Source organism: Stomoxys calcitrans, chromosome 2 (assembly GCF_963082655.1).
Source record: "Stomoxys calcitrans chromosome 2, idStoCalc2.1, whole genome shotgun sequence".
NCBI classification, from domain to species: domain Eukaryota; kingdom Metazoa; phylum Arthropoda; class Insecta; order Diptera; family Muscidae; genus Stomoxys; species Stomoxys calcitrans.
The window spans coordinates 49,280,629-49,301,227 of record NC_081553.1 but is presented as its reverse complement, the minus strand read 5'-3'; the positions used below and the strand labels follow the sequence as shown (position 1 = coordinate 49,301,227).

Below are 20,599 nucleotides of genomic sequence, written 5' to 3'. Positions count from 1 at the left end.
TGGCCCAGATCGGTTCAGATTTAGATACAGCTGCCATATAGACCGATCTCTATTTAAAGACTTGGGCACATAAAAGGTACTTATATAATCCGATTTCGCTGAAATTTGTCATAGTGTCTTATATTTGGCTTTTCGACATCCGTGTCGTATATGGTTGAGATCGGTCTATATTTGGATATGGCTACCAAAATATTTTATTCTACAAAATTGAATAATGACTTGAAATTATTAGACCACTCAATGTCTGTGCCAAATTTGGGCCAAATCGGACCATATTTCGATATAGCTGCTATAGGGGCATAAATTATGCATTTTTCAACAGAATATGATGAAAGGTGGTTTACATATATACCCGAGGTGGTGGGTAGCCAAAGTTCAGCCCGGCAGAGCTTACGTTAGGTTGAAAAGAGGGGGCAGATATTAATCCGCCCCATGTCACTATGGACATACACCTAAGCCAGTAATCGGCTTGTTGTGTGCTCTAAGATCTATAAAGTAACCTCCAAAAAGAAAATTTTAAGTTAGGAATTCCGTGCTACTTACAAAATCCTTAATCGCTTTCAATACCACTCCCCTAAGTTGGTTCATGTCTGGTATTGTGTCTCCACCTAAGTGACGGTATCTATTAGACGCGAAAGCCGGGCAATGACAAAGGAAATGCTCCAACGTCTCATCATCTTACCCGCATGTCCTACACATGCTATCATTTGTCGCACCGATTTTACATAAGTGAGCTCGAAGTCCTATGTGTCCCGTTATGATACCAATAGCTATACTTTTGCTTCCTTTCAGTAATAGCCTCGTATTCTCACAATCTGAATCCCCCCAAAGGATTTTCGGCGTCCTACCGACCGATTCGCTGTTCCATAATGTTGCATGCTCATTCGTCGCCCACTCCCTCAACTCGGACTGCGTCGACCCGAATGGCTTCGGGTTAACCAAGTTTATTGACGGCAGTCCTCTGGCCAAATCGCCACCGCCATATCGTCTGCCCTTTCATTCCTCCTTACTCTGTTATGGCCTGGAACGCAAACGATGCATATTTTGCCACCCTCAGAGAAGGCGTTAATCTCCTTTATACACTGCAAGACTGTCCGTGACCTTATCGTCCTGGTTGTTATTGCCCTTATGGCAATTTTACTGTCGGTAAAGATGTTCACACTAGACGTCCTCGCGTTAGCACCACACCACTTCACGCATTCCGTGATCGCCCGCATCTCTGCCTGCAGGACCGTATTATGGTCAAGCAGTCTAAAACAGATCTCTGTCCCTGGGTTCTCAATGTAAACTCCCACGCCCACTCTGTACTCTAATTTTGATCCATCCGTGAAACATGATCTTGTAGATGGCAATACTAGGGTTCCGTCAATCCAACACTGTGCCGATGGCAGCTGTGCCACACACTCGACTACAAGGTTCATCTCAGGTATCCGATCGGAAACATCTTCCCTTTCTTCCAGGTTTTCTATCGTCGCCTCGATTATACCGCGATGGTATGAGCTGCTCCCATCCTCAATCCATTCTCCCATCGTCTTAACTCTCATAGCCGCAGTGGCTGCCTCACACATAATCTGCATTTCAATGGGTCGAATATCTAGAAAAGTCTCCAGTGCCCTTGTGGGCGTGGTCCTCATCGCTCCGCCTATGCCAAGACAACATGTTCCCTGAATCTGTCGTATGGTCCTTATGTTGCACTTTTTCTCCATAGTAGTCCACCAAACTACTGAGGCGAAGCTAACTATTGGTCTTATGACGCTCCTGTAGAGCCAGTGGACTATCCTCGGATTCAGGCCTCATGTCGAGCCTACGGCCCATGTACGTAGTGCCCAACATCTGTGAGCCTTCACAGTACGTTCCTGATGTAGGTTGGTTGCGATTATAAAAGGGCCAAATCATCCGATGTTAAGATATACCTCCCATATTAACCCATTACTCGGTTTGATCTTTTGATCCCCTATAGGGCGCAATTCTTATTCGATTTAGCTGAAATTTTACACTACAACTTCTCCTATGACCTGCAACATCTGTCCCAAGTATCATCCGCTTCTTTCATAGACTAATATAACTCCCATATTAACCGATCTCCCGATGTGACTTCTTGGGGTTCGTAAACCGTACAAGGGACTTGATATACGCTATCCATGGCTTAGAGCCCATTCACTTGTTGTTATCTCGTAAATGAAATACAATTCACCACCAATTCTCTAGTTTTGGCCCTAAGCTTTCACTTCACCAATTGTAAGGTCTTTTATACTGTCGTTCCTGCTATGCCTTCTTGACACAAGACGAGGAGAGTAGATTTTAAATTCTATGCTTATTCAACTCCTACCTGCTTCTCTTTCAGCTTTGCTGGCATTTAATCCTTTGCAACCATATTTCTGCTCTACAATACAAAAATTTCCACGTCCACAGAGACTTCCACATATAAAGCTCTTAAAGTTGTGGCCCTAGTTGAATCCCTGAACATCGGCAGCATCACCATCATCGCCATCATATTGTTGTGAGTGACATAGCCAGCCATATCTAGATGAAATGTTCCAGAAAATCACATTGTGGTGGAGAATTTTAACAAAATTTCCACACGTTTATAAATTAAAATAATCATACACCGAAGACCCGTTGGCCTTTAAAGCCAATGCTTGTCGTTGTCACGCAAACAAGCATTGACCAGAATAAGTAGTACCACACAGAGAACACCTTTTCCCAACTCCCACATATGTGAAGGCGAACTTACGTATGTTCGCATGTTGGTACGCTCTAGCTACCAGTATGTGTCCATTGGCCATTCCTACGCTAGTTAGGACAATACGTGATGCTTTCGAATACGTGTGGCTATGACGGTATTACGTGTCACTGGTTACACCAACACCACCCGCAACATAGCCACCACCCAACGGCAGCAGCATTGGCATTGTAACGAAAATGTTTGTCTTCCCCCGTTTAGAGATATTTTCGGATATTTAGCCTTCCTTTACTCCTTTGATGGTTATGCCTCATGGTTTTTGTTCATTTGTTTGTTCGTTCGTTCGTTCGTTCGCCTGCCATCTGCCATTTTTGAGTTTGAACTCAGCTGTCCGAACCTGTCGTTGGTTATTGATGCTGTTGAGCACTGCAACAAACACTTTGTTTGGGGACACACACACACACACACTTTGCTAGGTAGGTAGGTAGGTCGGTCGGTCGGTCGGTCGGTCGGTTGGTGGGTTTCGGGATGGTCAGGCGCTCGTTTGGTCAGTATTGCCTTTTAGGCCATTTACTATGATTTGTAACGATATTAGGGACACATTTACGATAGTATGTATGCGTGTGTGCATGCCTATGGGTATTGTTGTTGTTGTTGCTGTTGTTATTATTGCCCTGCTTGAAAGTCATTCATCTGTTAAGCAATAAAAATCATTTATGTGGGGCCACACTCTGTAATCTTTCTAAGCAGCCCAACTCTACACACCACACACACACCCTGCATGCAGCTCGTGGAGCTTTAGGTAGATTAGGGTGGAAATTAGATAGAAAGACAAATTGTAAAATACAAGATCAGCCTTGGGCAATTTAAAAATCGGAGCACTTATGTTGCTCAAGTCAAATTTGCTGCAGCCGAGCCCACATGTACCCTCTAGAGACCCCCTTCCGGTTAACATCGCAGCTATTTCTGTTGTAATGCAAATTTGCCCATGGACATTCCGATTCAAGTTTTAAGCTCAATGATAGGTGGCTTTCTTTTTGTAGCCGAATCCGAACGGCGTGACGCAGAGCGACACTTCGCCGCACTGGGGACGACACCATCTGAAGCACTGAATTTAATACTACATCTTATGCCTCTGGACATTGTGGCTAGACAAATTGGAGCGACCATCGCCGCGAGGTTAAGGGAGCTTTCTCATTGGTCATTTGGCGGCTACGGACACTGTGCTATCCTTGATACAATATCCAATGTTCCAGGCAGTGTGGATTACACCCCACCTGAGCCGCTGTTTGATAAAAAGTACTGTACCACTATTCCTGATAGAACCGATTGGAACTATTGGGTTGCCCAAAAAGTAATTGCGGATTTTTCATATAGTCGGAGTTGACAAATTTTTTCACTGCTTGTGACTCTGTAATTGCATTCTTTCTTCTGTCAGTTATCAGCTGTTACTTTTAGCTTGCTTTAGAAAAAAGTATATTTGATTAAAGTTCATTCTAAGTTTTATTAAAAATGCATTTACTTTCTTTTAAAAAATCCGCAATTACTTTTTGGGCAACCCAATATGATATTCCTGGTAAGAGAAGTTACATAGACTTCTATACGGATGGTTCCAAACTAAACGACCAGGAGGGCTTTGGAGTGTACTCTAAAGATCTAGAACTGGTTACCCGACTACTGCAGTGTGTATAAAGCGGAGATCCTTGCAGTTAAGGAACTGATGAAATGGCTAAGATATGATGTCATTATGAAGTTTGGCATAAATAACTTCTCAGATAGCCAGGCAGCCATTAAATCCCTGGACAACGTATTTCTGAACTCAAAAACTGCCCTCGACTGTCGCAGATCTCTCAACGATATGGCTGAACAGTTCAAAATTCACCTCTTCTGAGTGCCGGGCCACGGAGATATCCCAAGGAATTGTAAAGCCGATGATCTAGCGAGATGAGGAACTACCCTGCACATTCCAGGGATACTGGAATCTGTGGCTATGCCTCTAGCGACATGTAAGCTAAGTTTTCAGGACCAGAACCGAAGGACAACGAATGATACATGGTCACAAAGTACAAAGTGGGGGCTGTGAGCATTCCAAAACTATGTGGCCTAACATATAGTTGAAGAGGTCTATCGCTTTGCTGTCATTGGCTAGACAGACAGCCTGCCTAATCGGAAAACATGCTGACAGACTGAAGGTTGCCAGCAACGACTATTGCAGATGCTGTAGAGACATCGAAGAAGAAGAGACGAGTGTGTGTGTCCCGCACTAGCAGTCAGAAGGAATTTCACTTTAGATTCTCATTTCTTTGAGAACTTGTCTGATTTAGCGGATTTGATCATTAGCATGTTATTGGGCTTTTTAAGGCGATCTGGATGGTTCAACGGTAGGAACTAGAAGGCATCTTCCTTCTTCTGTACCTGGGGTATCACAATGGACGAAAACGTCTTAGGGAGTCTGATGGCAGACTGTGGAACCGTCTTGTTGAAACCACATGTAATGCTAGTCAAGCTCTTGCATTTTGGGCAAAAAGAAGTTGGATATCATTTCACGGTAGCGTTCACCAATCACAGCAACGTAACGATTCACATCATGTTTGAAGAAGTATGGCCCAATGATGCCACCAGCCCATAAACCCTAACAAACTGTGACTTTTTCTGGATGTATAGTTAGCTCTTACATTGCTTCTTTGCTGAAATTTGGGACAGTGAGTTGTGTTAGGCCAATCGACATCCTTCTTCAGATCGGTCCAGATTAAGATATAGCTGCCATATAGACCGATCTTTCGATTTAGGGTTATGGATCCATGAAAGGCGCATTTATTGACCGATTTCGCTAAAATTTAAGATTAAGGGAGTTGTGTTAGGCCCTTTGACATCATTTTAATACCCTCCACCATAGGATTGGGGTATACTAATTTCGTCATTCTGTTTGTAACTCCTTGAAATATTCGTCTAATATTCGTATATTCTTGATCGTCATGTCATTTTAAGTCGATCTATCATTGTCCGTCCGTCCGACTGTCTGTCGAAAGCACGCTAACTTTCGAAAGAGTAAGGCTAGCCGCTTGAAATTTTGCACGAATACTTATTATTAGTGTAGGTCGGTTGGGATTGTAAATGGGCTATATCGGTCCATGTTTTGATTTAGCTGCCATATAAACCGTTCTTGGATCTTGACTTCTTGAGTCACTAGAGGGCGCAGTTCTTACCCAATCTGGCTGAAATTTTGCATGAGGTGTTTTGTTATGATTTCCAAGAAACTAGTCTAAGTGTGGTTAAAATCGGTCCATAATTTGATATAGCTGTCAAATAAACCGATCTGGGGTCTTGACTTCTTCAGACGCTAGAGGGCGCAATTCCTATCTGATTTGGATTAAATTTTGCAGGGAGTGTTTTGATATGACTTCCAATAACTGTTCCAAATATGGTTTTAATTGGTTCATATCCTGATATAGCTGCCATATAAACCGATCTGGGATCTTGACTTATTGCGTTACTAGAGGTCGCAATTATTATCCGATTTGTTTGAAATTTCGTACAACAACTTCTCTCATGACCTTAAACATTCGTATCAATTATGATCTGAATCGGTCTATAGCCAGATACAGCTCCCATATAAACCGATCTCCCTATTTTATTTCTTGAGCCCCTAAAGGTCGCAATTTTTATTTGAATTGGCTGAAATTTTACACAACGACTTCTACTATGGTCTCCAACATGTAGTGCAATTATGGTCCGAATCGGACGATAACTTGATATTGCAAATGCAAATTTTGCCCATGAACATTCCACTATGGAACAGGGGCAAACTTCTCACTTATCAATGAGTGCAGTCCGATTCAAGTTTAGGCTCAATGATAGGGGGTCTCCTTTTTATAGCCGAGTCTGAACGGCGTTCCGCAGTGCGACACCTCTTTGGAGAGAAGTTTTACATGGCATAGTACCTCACAAATGTTGCCAGCATTAGGAGGGGAAAACCACCGTTGAACATTTTTTCTGATGGGATTTTCTGGGATTTGAACCCAGGCGTTCAGCGTCATAGGCGGATTTGCTAACCTCTGCGCTACGGTGGCCTCCATCCTCTGTTATGATCTACCATTTTTTTTTTTGGGACATTCGTAAATCAAGACTTCATTTGTTCTACGGCTCTTAGTCATGAAAGCTTGCCTGAAAGATATATTGTAGAAAATTTGGCGGTTACAATGGTAGCTACCAACCAATGGCCAAGAAGGTAAACAAAATGTCTTTAGAGGCACTATTACCCGCTTTTCTATGCACAATTTTGCCTTTTAGTATCTAGTCACTCCACCCTATTGCTCGTATAATCTGTGATCGTTATCTCTTTTTTTTATGTTACACATTTTTTTCTTTCCATATTTGAGTGCAAAGATAGAGAGAGAGAGAGAGAGAGAGAGGGAGGGAAAGAGAGTGGGTGTGTGAGTGTGCAAGTATGTCTTGCTGCCCGTTACAATTTGACCATTGGAACAACATTTTTCGAGACTATTGAGTTAATTTTTCTACTCGATTGCACTCAAGATGCATTAGAATTCGCAACGACATATTCTCTCACTCCCCATTATTGGCATGATGATGTTGTTGTTGTTTTTGTCTTCATCTTCATCTTCTTTCGTTTTATGTGTTGTGAGTAGCGAAAAGTTATGGCAATTTGAAGGACCATATATTTTGTGTAAGTACATTAGTATTGGTAATCGATGAACTTTTGAGATTATACATTTAAGCTAATGACCCTTGATGTGAACGATGATGATAAATAGCAATCTGCACATAGCACTGCACATAGCAATTGAAAATGTCTCAAGAGCTTTGTTCGATAAATGTGTTGTAATGAAATATTTTTTGAGAGAATTCTGTAGAGGAAGACAGAAGCATCAAGAGATTGATTTGATTAAAGCTTTGATATCGTTTTGTATGAGTACTGATTCAAATGCTTGAGTTTTGAAGGAAAATAGAAATAATTGAAGCAAGGAATAGGCAGGCAGAATGACGTACAGTGGTATAGGAAACATAAAACAAAACCAGTAAGGAAAGGCAAAAGTCGGGCGGTGCCGACTGTATAATAACGTACGACTACCCTCTTAGTACAAAGTGGGAACTATTGGTTTGCCCAAAAAGTAATTGCGGATTTTTTAAAAGAAAGTAAATGCATTTTTAATAAAACTTAGAATGAACTTTAATCAAATATACTTTTTTTACACTTTTTTTCTAAAGCAAGCTAAAAATAACAGCTGATAACTGACAGAAGAAGAATGCAATTACAGAGTCACAAGCTGTGAAAAAATTTGTCAACGCCGACTATATGAAAAATCCGCAATTACTTATTGCCAATATATCTTATTCTGAACCAATTTTGATGGGCCTCGCCGGATGTTTTCAGATGGTTTATTAAAGAATCCGTATCAAATTTCGAACAAATATGTTCAACAGATGACACCATTACTGCAAATTACCCAAATACTGACGAACATATATATGGGAGCTATATCTAAATATGAACCGATTTCGACCAAACTTCCTAGCTATTGTGGTAGTTGTCGAGAGAAGCGTTGTGGAAAATTTTGGCAAGATTGGTCAATAGAAGCGCTTGCAGTGGTTCTTAAAGTGAAAATCGGGCGATACACATATATGGCGGCTATATCTAAATCTTAACCGATTTCTATGGAATTCGCCAGTAACATTAAGAGTCATAAAAAAATCATTCCTACCAATTTTCGAGAGAATCGGTTAACAAATGAGCATATATATGGGAGCTATATCTAAATATGAACCGATTTCGAGCAAACTTCCTAGCTATTGTGGTAGTTGTCGAGGAAAGCGTTGTGGAAAATTTGCTTGCAGTAGTTCTTAAAGTGAAAATCGGGCGATACACATATATGGCGGCTATATCTAAATCTTAACCGATTTCTATGAAATTCGCCAGTAACATTAAGAGTCATAAAAAAATCATTCTCGCCAAATTTCGAGAGAATCGGTTAACAAATGAGCACTTTATTGCAATATTTCTCAAAATCGGATGAACATATATATGGGAGCTATATCCAAATCTGAATCGATTTCGAGCAAACTTCTTAGATATTGTGGTAGTCATCGAGGAAAGCGCAGTACAAAATTTTAGTAAGATTTGTCAATTAATGCGCTTACAGTGGCTCTAAAAGTGAAAATCGGGCGAGGGCGATATACATATATGACAGCTATATGTAAATCTGAACCGATTTCAACAAAATTCGCCAGTAATATCGAGAGTCAAGAGAAAATGCTCTCTGCCAAATTTCGATAGAATCGGTTAACAAATGACCACATTATTGCAATATTAGTCCAAATCGGACGAACATATATAAGGGACCTGTATCCAAATTACAACCAATTTTTTTCAATTTCAATAGGCTTCGTCTCTAGGCGGAAAAACTTGGCTGTACCAATTTTTAAGACGATGGAACGAAAATTGCGACCTATGCTCTGTACACAAAGTGACATGGTGGTGTTTCGTCCTAAGTGCTAGGATCCTTCGAGAGCACTTTGTGCAACCTAGATGCTTTCCAATTCTCCACAGAACTATGCCCAGAAACTTCTTTTCGCCTTCCACGTCTCCTTTTTGAACTTGCCTAAAACCTCACGATATTCGTCCAAATCCTCTGCAGTGGCCTAAGTACCTTAAATTCCGATTTTTCGCAGCGCTACTCGTTGAAGACCATCGTGGCGCAGAGGTTTGTACGTCCGCCTATGACGTCCAACGTCTGGGTTCATATCCCGACGTGAACACCAGAAAAATGTTCAGCGGCCTCATGCTGGCTACATTTGCGAGATATGCAGTCATGTTACAACTTCTCTACCAAGTGGTGTCGCTATGCGGAATGCAGTTCTGACTCGGCACACAAAATGAGGCCCCTTATCGTTGTGTTTAAAATATAATCGAACTGCTCTCATTGATATGAGGGAAGTATCCGCTGTTCCTTAATGGAATGTTCATGGGAAATTTAGTTATATCAGTAATTGTTCGGGGCATCCCTTCAGAAGGGCCTCATTCAGGCATTCCGTGACAAAACCCATTACGGTTTCCAGTTCCCTCGCGTTCGCCTCAACTTCTGCATCTGTTCCCTGAACTTCCCTCAGTCAGAAGAGGATTCTAAAGAAAATTTCTAGGAAATTTTTGTCTTTTGGGAAAATTTGATGGAAATTTTGTCTTTAGGGATAATTTCTAAGAAATTTTGTCTTTAAGGAAAATTTCTAAAAAATTTTGTCTTTAGGGAAAATTTCTAGAAAATTTTGTTTTTAGGGGAAATTTCTAGAAAATTTTGTCTTTAGGGAAAATTTCTAGAAAATTTTGTCTTCAAGGAAAATTTCTAGGAAATTTTGTCTTTAATGAAAATTTCTAGGAAATTTTGTCTTTAGGAAAAATTAGGAGGAAATTTTGTCATAGGGGAAAATTTCTAGGAAATTTTGTCTTTAAGGAAAATTTTCTAGATATTTTTTTTTAAAGACCTCTTCCGCCAAAACCCACTGCGGTTTTCATTTCTCTTGCGTACGCCAGAGGCCCCTCAGAGGGCCCCAACTTCTGCATCTGTTTCCCGAACTTCCCCTAGTCGGAAGAGGTCTTTAGAGAAAAAAATGGGCAAAACTCGTTTAAACAGCTCACGCACGTTTCGTGTTATGTTTCACTGTCAAACATCTTTGGTTTCGTCTATATAAGTCACAGTTTGTGCGGTCTATGGGCTGGTGGCATCATTGGACCGTACTTCTTCAAAGATGATGCGAATCGTAACGTAACTGTGAATGGTGAAAATTTCTTGGAAATTTTGTCCTTAGAGAAAATTTCTTGAAAATGTTTTCTTTAGAGAAAAATTTCTTGAAAAATTTCCGTTTAGCCACGAAGGGCAAGGTCAGCTTGAAAAGGGGCAGCCTGTGCAACAGTGGGAGTATCGAGGTAAGTGGAGTGGGAAACTTTAATGTGCTCAGCCTGAGCGTCAGTGCCTTTAAATCAACATAGTCGCTAGCGTTTTGCCCGGTGTCCACTAGACATAGGAGCCGCAGAGCCAGTGAACACGCGACCCGCCACCCCGTGATTTAGTGTCTTATCCACATCTTCGATATAAACGTAGCCAGCACTTCACATTTGTCCTTCCGACATAAAAGCCGCTGAGCCCGCAAATACACTCACGTGCCGTCTGTCTACGACCATCACCCCGTGATTTAGTGCCGAATACACTGCGCGAGTGAACCACGACTCTTAGACCAACGTAGCCTTTAGAGATAAGAGGTGCTGGGCCCGCGAATACACCCATGTGTCAACCTTCCATGCCCATCACCCTGTGATTTAGTACCGTATTCACGCCGTAAGTGAACCACTTCTTCGAGACCAACGTAGCCAGCGCCTTGTCTTTGTCTCCAGACATAAGAGCTGCTGAGCCCGCGAATATTCCCCAGGGCATTAGGTCCACCCGGTGATTTAGTGTTGCATCCACGCCGTGAGTGAACCACTTCTTCGAGACCACCGTAGCCAGCGTCTTGTCTTTGTCCTCCAGACATAAAAGCCGCTGCACCTCGTCTTTGTCCTCCAGACATAAGAGCCTCTGAGCCCGCAAATACACCCACCTTCTATCTATCCACGACCATCACCCCGTGATTTAGTACCGTATCCACGCCGTGAGTGTATCACGTCTCCAAGACCAACGTAGCCAGCACCTTGACTTTGTCCTCCAGACATAAAAGCCACTGACCCCTCCAATACACCCACCTTCCATCTGTCCACGACCACCACCCCGTGATTTAGTGCCGTATCCACGCCGTGAGTGAACCACGCCTCTGAGACAAACATAGCCAGCACCTTGTCTTTATCCTTCAGACATAAGAATCCCAGAGCCCGCGAATACACCTACGAACCCTCTGTCCACGACCATCACCCCGTAATTTAGTGCCGCCTGGAGTGAACCACCTCTCCGAGACCAACGTAGCCAGCACCTTGTCTTTGTCCTCCAGACTTAAGAGCCGCTAAGCCCCCCAATACACCCACCTTGCATCTGTCCACGACAGATTTACTGCCGTATCCACGCCGTGAGTGAATCACGTCTCCAAGACCAACGTAGCCAGCACCTTGACTTTGTCCTCCAGACATAAAAGCCACTGAGCCCGCCAATACACCCACCTTCCATCTGTCCACGACCATCAACCCGTGATTTAGTGCCGTATCCACGCCGTGAGTGAATCACGTCTTCAAGACTAACGTAGCCAGCACCTTGACTTTGTCCTCCAGACATAAAAGCCGCTGAGCCCGCCAATACACCCACCTTCCATCTGTCCACGACCATCACCCCGTGATTTAGTGCCGTATCCATGCCGTGAGTGAATCACGTCTTCAAGACTAACGTAGTCAGCACCTTGACTTTGTCCTCCAGACATAAAAGCCACTGAGCACGCCAATACACCCTCCTTCCATCTGTCCACGACCATCACCCCGTGATTTAGTGCCGTATCCATGCCGTGAGTGAGTCACGTCTCCAAGAACAACGTAGCCAACATCTCGTCTTTGTTCTCCAGACATAAGAGACCCAGAGCCCGCGAATACCCATTCGTGCCAAGAGTCAACGACCACCACCCTATTGCCGTATCCACGTCGTGAGTGAATCACGTCAGCGACATCCACATATGTAGCACCTCGCCTTTGTCTTTCCGACATAAAAGTTGCTGAGCCGGATATTTTTCTACCACCGCTACCCCGTGACTGAGTGACGCATCCACGCCGTGAGCGAATCACGTCTCCTAGGTACACATAGCCACCACCCCCCTTTATCCTTCAGGCATAAGGGCCGCTGAGTCCTTCAACTCACACTCGTGCCTTCGGCCTGCGACCGCCACAGCGTGACTTCGGGTCATACCCACATCGTGAGTGAATCACGTCTCCGGCTAGAACTTAAGTCTGTCCCGATAACGCCTAGATTAAGTACTATTTACTAAATAAAACCTTTTAAACCAAATATACACAGCCTTTACTCTCTCGGTCACTGACACAAATAAATTTCTGTGACTGACCCTGCCCCCGGTAAGCTGTACCCCCACTATCAGCCAAAGATAAACTTGTCGTAGCCTCCTTAACATTTTTAAACTCACAATTCCAGTTTACTTACTCCCAATTTTACCACTTCAAATCCAATTATTTCCGAGTGGTTCATTGATAAACCAAAAAGAAAATCCCTTAAGAATTTTTTCAGCTAAAGTTATGAACTAAAATGTTTGGTGTTTTTTCTCCTTTGATGAACTGCATCTGTTCAATTCCAATCAATTATCCAGCATGCAGTAGAAGAATCATCTCCATAGATGCTGGTCACGACTAGACGTAATCAACTTTAATTAATATTTTCACAGACATCATCATCATCATCGTCATCGTCAAGATCCAAATATACGGACTATGCATTCATTTTGTATTCCCTTTCATTATATCGTTTGTTTTTTTTTTGTTGTTGTTGTTGGATGTTATTGTAGTTGTTAATGTTGTCCTTCTTTCCTATTTACCTTTGGCAGGTGCCTGTCTACAGGTCAATAATCAAGCAACTAGTCTGGGCAAAATCAGCACTCATCTGAGCATAGATAAAACTGGCACTCCATATCTGTTATACGAGAATGGGGCTAAATGCGAAATGACAGCAGGTACGGGTGCCTCAACCAAGTGGTCAACACGGATTGAATTTGTCTGCGCCAATAGAACGGGCGGCAGCGGCAGTGGCAACGATAGTAATTTCGGTCCTAAAATAATTGAAAATTCCAAATGTTCCCTCTTAATACACTATCAGACGGAGTTGGCATGTCGAGAGCTGATAAATTGCAAAACAAAAGTCTACGTTGAACATTCAGAGGATGGCACCGGCATGGATGTCATCGATTTGACACCCTTGATTAGTAATTCGGAAAACTATGAGGCCGAAATTGATGCTGTTTTAATTGGACAACAGGGATTGACGAAATCAACAAAGGTAAGTTAAAGGATGTCGAAATGACTAAAAAGGATATGCACGAATAATTACGAAGTAAATAAATGCCTAAAAATTTAAATCCTTCCTCACCCACTTCTTAAAAAGTTAATAAGTTTTACAAGTAAAAGCGTGCTAAGTTCGACTGGGTCGAATCATGGGAACCCACCATCATGGATTCTGCTAAAATACGGGAGCTATATCTGGTTATAGACCGATTGGGACCGTACTTGGCACAGTTGTTGAGAGTCATAACAAAACACTATGTGCAAAATTTCAGCCAAATTGGACAAAAATTGCAGATTGTTGGAAGTCATAACGGAAGATTATGTGCAAAATTTCAGCCAAATCGGATGAAAATTGAGGCTTCTAGGGGCTCAAGAAGTCAAATCGGGAGATCGGTTTACATGGGAGCTATATCAGGTTCTTGACCGATTTGGACGGTACTTAGTATAGTTGTTGTAAGCCATAACAGAACACTATGTGCAAAATTTCAGACAAATCGGCCAAAAATTGAGTCTTCTAGGGGCTCAAGAAGTCAAATCGGGAGATCGGTTTACATGGGAGCTATATCAGGTTCTTGACCGATTAGGACCGTATTTGGCAGAGTTGTTGGATGTCATAACGGAACACTATGTGCAAATTTTAAGCCAAATCGGATGACAATTGAGGCCTCCAGAGGCTCAAGAAGTAAAATCGGGAAATCCGTTTATATGGGAGCTATATCAGGTTCTTCACCAATTTGGACCGTACTTGGCATAGTTGGTGGAAGTCATAACAGAGCACTATGTACAAAATTTCAGCCAAATCGGACAAATATTGCGGCTTCCAGGGGCTCAAGAAGTGAAATCGGGAGATCGGTTTATATGGGAGCTATAACTAAATCTGAACCGATACGGCTCGTTCGCAATCCCCAACCACCTACATCAATATTAAGTTTCTGTGCAAAATTTCAAGCAGCTAGCTTTACTCGTCCGACCGATATCGTGATTTCGACAGACAGACGGACGAACATGGCTAGATCGACTCAGAACTTCGGTCTATAACCTGATATAGCCCCCATATAGACCGATCCGCTGATTTACTGTCATAGGCACATTTATTATCCGATGTTGCTGAAATTTGGGACAGTGAGTTGCGTTAGGTTCTTCGACATCCTTCGTCAATTTGGTCCAGATCGTTCCAGATTTGGATATAGCTGCCATATAGACCGATCTCTCGATTTAAGGTTTTGGGCTCATAAAAGGCGCATTTATTGTCCGATTTTGCCGAAATTTGGGAGGGTTAGTTCTGTTAGGCCCTTCGACATCCTCCTTCAATTTTGCCCAGATCAGTTCAGATTTGGTTATAGCTGCCATATAGACTGATGCTCTGATTTAGGGTCTTAGGCTAATAAAATCCCCATTTATTATCCGATTTTAATGAAATTTAGGAGGATGAGTTGTGTTAGGCAAATCGACATCCTTCTTCAATTTGGTCAAGATCGGTCCTAATTTGTTTATAGCTGCCATATAGACCGATCCTCTGATTTTGGGTCTTAGGCCCATAAAAGCCGCATTTATTATCCGATTTTGCTGAAATTTGAGACAGTGAGTTGCGTTAGGCCCTTCGACTTCCTTCGTCAATTTGGTCCAGATCGGTCTAGATTTGGATATATCTGGCATATAGACCGATCCCTCGATTTAAAGTTTTTGGCCTATAAAAGGCTCATTTATAGTCCGATGTCGCCGAAATTTGGAACTGTGAGTTAAGTCGAGCCCCTCGACATACTTCTGCAATATGGCACAGATCGGTCCAGATTTGAATATAGCTGCCATATAGACCGATCTCTCGATTTAAGGTTTTGGGCCCATAAAAGGCGCATTTATTGTCCGATTTTGCCGAAATTTGGGTGGATGAGTTCTGTTAGGCCCTTCGACATTCTTCTTCAATGTGGCCCAGATCGGTCTAGATTTGGTTATAGCTGCCATATAGACCGATCCTCCGATTTTGGGTCTTAGGCCCATAAAAGCCACATTTATTATCCGATTTTGATGAAATTTTGGGCAGTGAGTTGTGTTAGGCAAATCGACATCGTTCTTCAATTTGGTTCTGATCGGCCCAGATTTGGATATAGCTGCTATATAGACCGATTTCTCGATTTAAAGTTTTGTGCTCATAAAAGGCGCATTAATTGTCCGATGTCGCCGAAATTTGGGACAGTGAGTTAAGTTAAGCCCCTTGACATACTTCTGCAATATGGCACAGATCGGTCCAGATATGGATATATCTGCCATATAGACCGATCCCTCGATTTAAAGTTTTTGGCCCATAAAAGACGCATTTATTGCCGAAATTTAGGACAGGGCTTTGTGTTAGGCTCTTCGACATGTTTCTGCAACTTGGCCCAAATCGGTCCAGATTTGGATATAGCTGCCATGTAGACCGATATCTCGATTTAAAGTCTTGGCCCCATAAAAGTGGCATTTATAAACCGATATCACTGAAATTTTACACATGTTAGGATTTTCGACATCTGTGTCGTTTATCGTTCAGATCGGTTTATTTTTAGATAAAACTACTGTACATATTTGGTCCAAATCGGAACAGGTATGCAATTTTCACTGGATTTTGATGAAAGGTGGTTTTCATATATACCCGAGGTGGTGGGTATCCAAAGTTCGGCCCGGCCGAACTTTACGCCTTTTTACTTGTTTTGTACTGGAATTTGAACTTTTGCGAATTCTTTAGCAATAGTAAAGTATTAGTATTTACTTCCAAAAAACTCTCCATCATCTTCAATTATGCCTATATGTATGCTCCCTTTCTAATATTCTTTGTTTTGTGTTTCTTTCTTTGCATATTCTCATATTGCCTGTCGTTTGCCACAAATACATGGCCAACTCTAAACATCACATCAATTTAATATGTCTTCACACATATCCACACACGTACATACACACAGATTTTTCTAAATGTATGCCGACCATTAGTGCCCAAATATGCTTTGGGCTGTCCCGGAGGTTCGGCTGCTTGTATGGCTAACATTGATAAAGTATCTGGTAAACCGGAAGAGGAAAAGGTAAGTGTGTCATAACCATACACTTTTGCACTTTCTTTCATAACCTTGGCCGGCCGAGGTAAAGAAGGAAGAATAGCCATAAAAACGCATATCATAGACATTGGCTTTTTGGAAATACTTAAACGTACGGCATTGGTTTTAAGACCTTAAGCCGTTTATCAGCACACGTATAAATGAGAACTCTTGCATACGTGAATCAAACTCACAGGAAAACACACACACCCTTTGAAATACATCATACGCATGTGTGTCGTAAGATTTTATGCTGAACTGTGTATGTGTTGAAACGTTGGCCAAGGCAAGAGTATGCTGCATGGATGTGGTAGCTAAATTTGGGCTAGTTTTTGTGAAATTCCATTTTTTGTGTTTTTTTCTGTTTTAAAAGGGTTTCCTTCTAATAAACTACCATCGCCTGTCTTTTTATGTTGGGCAACCTTAAAACTCATGGGAACATACCCAAATGCATAATCACCTACATATGTGACAAAGGAAGTCAAAAATGTGGTTTCATTGTTGAAAGCTGATTAGCAGCTTAAATTTTATAAAATGTATGGAAACTTGCTTTGTTATGGAAGGTAATAAAGCGTTTAAATGGTTTAATCGAGGCGACGATAGGAAACCTATCCGATCGGAACCTTGATATTTGAGGTCGAGTGCGGCACAGTCTTGGACTGACGGAACTTGAGACACTTGTTACTGTGCAGCAGTACTTATTGAGTTGAAAAAGATGATGTCGGTAGCCTAATGGATGCGTGCAAGACTAGCAAACATGAGATCATGAGTTCAATCCTCTGCGGCACCAAAATTATTAAAATTTGTTTTTAAGGGTGATAGTGACAGAGAAAACCACGAGAGCAGCAGTTAAACGAAAGAGAAAAAGCAACGCGAGCCGAACAAAGAAAATGAAAACACCACCACCCGAAGCAAAGGACATGCTTTGGTTGGTAAGATGGTTTTTTGTGTTGTTTATGCGTATATTGTTGTTGTTGTTACAACATGTAACAACAACAACAACAACATCATACGCTTCCAAGGCGAGTGCCTTTCAACAACAAATTTGTACTTTGGGTCGTTAAGATTCAAAATAAACTGTTGCAGGAAAATTGGCAACTTTCGTAGTTGTTTTTTCGACCAAAGTTGTTGTTTTTCAAAATTATTTTTATCTGTGTAACGGACTTGGGGAAAATTTTATAGAAATTTAGCCTTAAAGAGAATGTTGGCGAAATGTTGTATTAAGAAAATTTTTTAACGAAATTATGTCTTGATAGAAAGTTTCATGGAAATTTTGTCTTTACAGAAAATTTCATGGAAATTTTGTCTTTAGAGAAAATTTCATGGAAATTTTGTTTTTAAAGAAAATTTCATGGAAATTTTGTTTTTAGAGAAAATTTCATGAAAATTTTGTCGTTAGAGAAAATTTCATAAAAAATTTTGTCTTTAGAGAAAATTTCATAAAAAATTTTGTCTTTAGGGACAATTTCATGGAAATTTTGTCTTTAGAGAAAATTTCATGGAAATTTTGTCTTTAGAGAAAATTTCATGGAAATTTTGTCTTTAGAGAAAATTTCATGGAAATTTTGTCTTTAGAGAAAATTTCATGGAAATTTTGTCTTTAGAGAAAATTTCATGGAAATTTTGTCTTTAGAGAAAATTTCATGGAAATTTTGTCTTTAGAGAAAATTTCATGGAAACTTTGTCTTTAGAGAAAATTTCATGGAAATTTTGTCTTTAGAGAAAATTTCATGGAAATTTTGTCTTTAGAGAAAATTTCATGGAAATTTTGTCTTTAGAGAAAATTTCATGGAAATTTTGTCTTTAGAGAAAATTCCATGGAAATTTTGTCTTTAGTGAAAATTTCATAGAAATTTTGTCTTTAGAGAAAATTTCATGGAAACTTTGTCTTTAGAGAAAATTTCATGGAAATTTTGTCTTTAAAGAAAATTTCATGGAAATTTTGTCTTTAGAGAAAATTTTATGGAAATTTTGTCTTTAGAGAAAATTTCATGGAAATTTTGTCTTTAGAGAAAATTTCATGGAAATTTTGTCTTTAGAGAAAATTTCATGGAAATTTTGTCTTTAGAGAAAATTTCATGGAAATTTTGTCTTTAGAGAAAATTTCATGGAAATTTTGTCTTTAGAGAAAATTTCATGGAAATTTTGTCTTTAGAGAAAATTTCATGGAAATTTTGTCTTTGGAGAAAACTTCATGGAAATTTTGTCTTTAGAGATAATTTCATGGAAAATATTGTCTCTAGAAAAAATTTCATGGAAATTTTGTCTTTAGAGATAATTTCATGAAAAATTTTGTCTCTAGAAAAAATTTCATGGAAATTTTGTCTTTAGAGAAAATTTCATGGACATTTGGTCTTTAGAAAAAATTTCATGGAAATTTTGTCTTTAGAGAAAATTTCATGGAAATTTTGTTTTTAGAGAAAATTTCATGAAAATTTTATCTTAAGAGAAAATTTCATGGAAAATTTGGCTTTAGAGAAAATTTCATGGAAATTTTGTCTTTAGAGAAAATTTAATGGAACTTTTGTCTTTTTTGTCTTTAAATTTTTGTTTAAACAGAATTTCTTTGAAATTTTCTTTAGTATTATTAATATTAAAGCATATGTTTATAACTCGCATTCATCTTCATTATCTGTTCGTTTCACTTGCCCAATTTACGATATAAATATCTTTGCAAAAGTCTTCTATGTGAACTTTCTGTTTGGAAATCATTGCCATTTTATTTCAAACTATAGCAACGATATTTGGACTATGTTGTTTGTCCTCCAGCGGAAACGGATGTATCACACGCCAGAGACACAAACGTAATGTCTACTTAAACTTAAGTGCTGTGAGTTGAAGTTTAGTTGCCGTTGGTGTTGTTGTGTGTTTTCCATCACCATATTTTGCACAGGAAAATACTTTTGTGACAGCAAATGTTTGTTTTGTTTCTTTTTTTGGTGTTGGATTTTGTTTGTGTGAGTTGAGTTGTTTGGTTTTTACGACACTTTTGTTTCTGCTGAGTTGCAAAAATTCGTTTTTTTTTCTGGGAAACAATCGCCGCATCTATTTTTCTACTCTAGGGGCGATAGTGATGGGGATAATGGGGAATGCAGGACCAAATTAGAGGAAAAAAACTTAAGGATATATATTCCATAAACAACGGAGTGGTATGGGTGGGTAGAGAAAAGTAGGAGTACAGAAAAGCAAAGGTATGTAGGTTTTTCTATTAAATACCCATAGTCTATTTGGTTTTTTTTTAATTCAATGAAATTTTCTCTTATGACAGAATTTGGTTGACATTTTCTCTAGAAACAGAATTAGGATGAAATTTTCTCTAATGGCGAAAAACAAAATTTTGGTAAAATTTTCTCTTAAGACAAAATTTCGGTGAAATTTTCTCTAAAGACAGGATTTTGGTGAAATTTTCTATTAAAAAAAATTTCGGTGAAATTTTTTCTTAAGACGAAATTTCGGTGAAATTTTCTCTAAAGACGAAATTTCGGTGAAATTTTCTCTAAAGACAAAATATCGGTGAAATTTTCTCTAAAGACAAAATTTTTGTGAAATTTTCTCTAAAAACAGAATTTCGGTAAAATTTTCTCTAAAGACAAAATTTCGGTGAAATTTTCTCTTAAGACGAAATTTTGGTGAAATTTTCTCTACAGACAAAATATCTATGAAATTTTCTCTAAAGCCAAAATTTCCATGAAATTATCTCTAAACAAATAATTTTCATGAAATTTTCCCTAAAGACAAATTTTCTATAAATTTTTCTCTAAAGGCAAAATTTCCACGAAATTTTCTCTAAAGCAAAATTTCTTTTAATGTGCTCTTAAGAAAAAATTTCCGTGAAATTTTCTCTAAAGACAAAATTGCCATGAAATT

The 20,599-nt window shown here is 40.0% G+C and overlaps 1 protein-coding gene across 1 annotated transcript in view; it reads left to right on the top strand.

Annotated features, from left to right (window-relative positions):
• LOC106091085 (cation-independent mannose-6-phosphate receptor) overlaps positions 1 to 20,599 on the top strand; it is a 376,815-nt gene that overhangs the window by 47,340 nt on the left and 308,876 nt on the right. The window contains exons 9-10 of the mRNA XM_059363767.1: positions 13,214 to 13,662; positions 16,604 to 16,720. Of these exons, the coding sequence (XP_059219750.1) occupies positions 13,214 to 13,662; positions 16,604 to 16,720 (566 nt within the window). The remainder of the gene's footprint in view (positions 1 to 13,213; positions 13,663 to 16,603; positions 16,721 to 20,599) is intronic.